Raw genomic sequence first — 4,701 nt, forward strand, 5'->3', positions numbered from 1 at the left:
CCGCCCTCTGCTGGCCTCATTTAACGTTGATATAATTGTGGAAAATATGAAAGGTGTGGAAAAATGTGTCCATAATGAATGACTTCATTTAGTTATTAACACAAATGGGTGCGAAATACGTCGTAATGTCGTCATTTTTACTCACTTTTGTCCGGACCTCAATTTTTCACTCAATTACCCATGAGCCTTTGCGCGGCGCGGATTCTGTGACGCACATTGTAGTCGACTGTCATGTCTCACAGCTGAGCCAAAACACGATGTGAACGGACGCCACAAACTGTCACGTTTATTCGTGTGCGGTGGCTTTTGGTGGCGTTCTGTGGCACCGAGTCCCTTCGTCTGAGATGCATCTCTTAATTCGTGCGTGCGAAACCTCGATTTACAGGCTATTTTGTTCGTTATCTGGGGGCATAAAGGCAGCTGGTGTTGCTGCTGAATAGCACACCAAGTCCTCACAAGGCGAGTTCCAAAAATGACTCTTCCTGCTTTGCACAACACCGGCGTCCTTTACCGAAGGATTCTGTCACAGTTCCCCCAGGATATAAGTTTAGCTTTTGCCTATGGATCTGGTGTTTTCAAGCAGCATGGGACCAGCCAAGGTCAAATGGAGGTAAGACGAGAGAGACACAATATCACTTGAACATTTCTGATCAGGCACATCTTAGACATAATGTGATAACTGATGTTTATTGACATTTTTCAGTTGTTTTTCTTTCTGATTACTGAGCTCTTTTACATCAATAAGTTGGCACTCAAATGGGTAATTAAGTAACTATAACATCACTACTACTAACAATAAATACAGATCATACAAGTTTGGTTGTGATAGAATAAAAAAAATGGAAGGAAGTATAAAAATGTCAAATGTAAAACAACAATTAAAGGTAGTAAGACAAAATAAAAACAATACAAAACAAATACCAATTATGTCTACAATTACTTTATGTAGAGACTGCAGGTGTGATGCTACGTTATTGTAAACATTCATTAATGTGTACTGTCCCTATTAATGGAAATAAGTAACATACAAACCATCAAGCCTAACTTTAAAATGTGTCAGTCCCTCTTGTACTTGATCTCGTTTGTTTGATGCAAAGGAAGTTTTCACTTCTGATTTGTACAGAAAAACATGATGGACTTTGTCTTCGCGGTGGACGACCCGGTGACGTGGCACACCCTGAATCTGCTGCAGAACCGCAAACACTACTCCATCCTCAAGCTGCTGGGGCCCACGAAGATCAGCTCCATGCAGAACGACCACGGGGCTGCGGTCTACTACAACACGCTGGTGCCTGTCGATGGGAGGGTAAATGACCTACAGTATCCTAACCTACAGATCCGATGTTCTCAGAGATGTACTGTATATCTAGATCAGGGTGGTCTCAAAGTCAAATGACCTGAGGGCCAAATGAGGTTCAAGTCTGGTCAGTAGGGGGCAGTCAAGTGAAAAAAAAAAGCCAGCCTGTGTGAGGGATAACAGCGAGGGGTGGGCGACGTTAGCTTAAAATGATATCACGTTATTCCGTCACGATATAACAACAACAACAACAACAACATTTGTCACAATATTTGACATTGTTTCAAAGTAAAAGGTGTATGTTTTGATACGCAAAGACATACATATTGATGATGCAAAATATGTAAATAATGAATACAATTACACATTTAAGTGACGGGCCACATCAAATAGATTAGCCGCGAGTTTGAGACCACTGATCTAGATGAAAATTTGATGAAATAGAAATTAGATTTGTATACTTTTTTCACCAGGCTCTCTTCTTATTTACAGATCATCAAATATGGCGTGATAAGCACAGAATCGTTAATCGATGACCTGATGCACTGGAAGACCCTGTACGTTGCTGGACGTCTTCACAAACCAGTCAGTATTACGATGAAAGACTAAATATTCACACAAGTATCAAAAGTAGAGGTATTGCAGGTCTACCTTATCATGAGCCACATTCTTAGTTATGTGCACAGTTGATTCTTATCTTATCAGGGTTTAATATGCACACACACAAAAAAAGAGTACAACGCAATATGTGTGTGTGTGTTTCTGTGTCAGGTGAAAATGCTGGTGCAGAATGAGAATGGAAAACTCCGTGGAGCTTTGGTGGCCAACCTGAAGAGTGCTGTGATGGCCTCCTTCCTCATGCTGCCGGAGAGCTTCAATGAAGAAGACCTTTTCATGCAGATAGCTGGCCTTTCCTTTGCAGGTAAATAACCAATAAAACCCACATTAACATCAACTGTATTCAACTAAAATGGAAGCAGATTTCCTGTGTGCTAACGCAAACATGAAAATTATCAAACAAGAGTGTTGTAATATTGTGTCTCTGTACAACAGAGGTGAGTTTAATGTCTCAGATCGTGAGGAAGACATTTTGATAAACAAAATATATTTGCCCTTTCCTTTGAAGGGGATTTCAGGATGGTGATCGGAGAAGACAAATCCAAAGTGGCCAATATCGTCAGAGACAACATTGAGCACTTCAGGGGCCTCTACACCAACATCCTGCAAGACTGCCCTCAAGTGGTCTACAAACCTCAGCAAGGAAAGCTTGAGGTAAGGAAATAAGTGATACTGCGTAGGTCAAGGTTTCATGAAAATCAATTTATCACGTGTACCTGCAGGTAGACAAAAGCCCTGAGGGACAATTCATCCAGCTGATGGCTTTGCCGCGCACTCTCCAGCAGAAGATCACCAAGTTCGTCGATCCTCCGGGAAAGAACCGAGACGTGGAGGAGATCCTGCTGCAGGTGGCTCAGGATCCAGACTGTGGAGCTGTTGTTCAGCAAGGTGCAGGGGGAGAAACAAGGATATAGAGGGACTAGAGTGGTTGGAGGGATTACCTGTGTTTTAAAATGTAAGTTTTTATTTGCATATTTTAACCACATTTTGTTACTTCTCAGGAATCTCAACTATTGTGAAATCCTCCAGCATAACACAGAGTATCAAGGGAATCGCCACAGCTGGTAAGAACTAATTTCTTTCTTTCGTTTTTTTTTGTTTGTTTGTTGTTTTGGAAAAAATCCTGGAATTGCGCACTGTCAGGCTGTATTGGCAGATTTGGATTTGATTGTACCACTTTAAGAAAATGTGAATGAAACGAACACAGCAGCATCACAAGGATCTTAAGTTAAAGATTCAGTGTGCCGTGTTTCTTGCTCTCCCTCAGGTATTTGGAAGTCGGCGTCGTACAGCTCTAAGAAACTTTTAAAGATGTGGAAAGGCTGGAGGAGGAGGAAGAAGCCGTCCGTGTCCCACATGTCCTGAACCTGCCTAATAGATGTGATGTCCGTACTTTGATATTTGACAAAAAAAACTTAACTTCTGTCCATATTTTGTATGAATGGGATCAAGAATGACGTCCCAATACCTGTATAAACACTCTTTATCATGCAAACGCGAAAAAAGTTGTAGAATAAAGGGTGACACTGAATTACAGCTGACATTTTAGAGTTGACAGTTGACAATGACAGTGAATTGATAAAGTAACACAACCAAAGATGAAGAAAGTGTGACGTGACGTACGATAGTCATTCCCATCGCTGAGATGAACGTGAGAATGTGATGTTATTTCTCGCCAACTTTCATCACAGTATTCAAAAACAGGGAGGCACTAATCGATTCAGCTGTGGTTTATAAAGTAAACGCATGCAGATGCACTTGTTTTTTTCTCTCTGTTTTGCCAGTAAATGATCTTTAAAAATGGTTCTGTTTGGGTCACACTTTTGGGTACACTCCCAGCCACAGGTCACTTCCTATTATCTATTGTTTATCAAGTTTGTCCATGTCATAACATCTGTGGTTATTCTCACATCAGTAGCATATTTCTTTGTTGTTGTTGTTTTTTAGTTCACAAAATATGTTTATTGAGTAAATGTCAGCATCCGAGAGAATGTGATTTACAAGATAATCTATATCTTATATCTTAACATCATTCGCCAACGCACCATGGAGGGCTTTAAATGTCATCATAACACAGCACAGTTACACATTGCTTGTTATTATATTCTTATTACTTTTTTCTTTTTTTTAAATCAAATATCTTTTTATTATTTTTGATGTGTTAAAGTGAGAAAAAGCCTGGGGGCACAGAGCAATTTACACCATATACACACACACACACACACACATATATATATATATATATATATATAAATTAGACAAAGTTTAATTATGAGATGTCATGATTTACTTGCAGATGACAACCTGTCATAAAAACAATAAAATGTTAATATGTTAGAAATATTGAAGAAAATATTATATATATATTCTAATATATATAATAATATATATGTATGTATATATTATATATATATAATTTTTTTTATATTATTAATTTAATATTTAGTTTAGTTTATTGACACGAACATGTGAAGAATAACGAAGTAATGAATAGAAGAAAAAAAACAAACGAATAAGAATAATAACCCAACAAAAAATAAAACAAAGCAACAAAAGCAACAAAATACAGTTTAACATGACCGGAAAGGAGTAGTAAGAATAATAAACCTATATAATACTAACCCTTCTCCATTCTCAAACTTTATCTCATATTATTTTGCTTATTTTACACACAAGATGGCTTTTTATTATAATTATTACTATTATGAGAATATGACTTTATTCCCATAATATTAAGACTGTATACTATAACGACATCATCGTCACCTGTAGTGAGTGCGTGCGTG

At 38.2% G+C, this 4,701-nt stretch overlaps 1 protein-coding gene across 1 annotated transcript; it reads left to right on the plus strand.

The window, feature by feature from the left end:
• The first annotated feature begins 234 nt into the window (after positions 1-234).
• Positions 235-3,691, plus strand: tamm41 (TAM41 mitochondrial translocator assembly and maintenance homolog). Its single transcript, XM_083892238.1, has 8 exons — positions 235-610; positions 1,124-1,306; positions 1,790-1,882; positions 2,069-2,219; positions 2,424-2,569; positions 2,638-2,803; positions 2,917-2,979; positions 3,183-3,691. The coding sequence occupies exons 1-8, from the start codon at positions 473-475 to the stop codon at positions 3,278-3,280; spliced, it is 1,038 nt and encodes a 345-aa protein (XP_083748364.1). The 5' UTR covers positions 235-472; the 3' UTR covers positions 3,281-3,691.
• Positions 3,692-4,701: the final 1,010 nt, after the last annotated feature.

This window comes from Microchirus variegatus (genome assembly GCF_963457635.1).
Source record: "Microchirus variegatus genome assembly, chromosome: 7".
In the NCBI taxonomy this organism is placed as follows: domain Eukaryota; kingdom Metazoa; phylum Chordata; class Actinopteri; order Pleuronectiformes; family Soleidae; genus Microchirus; species Microchirus variegatus.

Coding starts and splice junctions, on each gene's coding strand:
- tamm41 (XM_083892238.1), top strand. CDS start 473: ATGACTCTTCCTGCTTTGCACAACACCGGCGTCCTTTACCGAAGGATT. Junction 2,220..2,423: donor AGCTGGCCTTTCCTTTGCAG/GTAAATAACCAA, acceptor TTTCCTTTGAAG/GGGATTTCAGGATGGTGATC. Junction 2,804..2,916: donor TGGAGCTGTTGTTCAGCAAG/GTGCAGGGGGAG, acceptor GTTACTTCTCAG/GAATCTCAACTATTGTGAAA.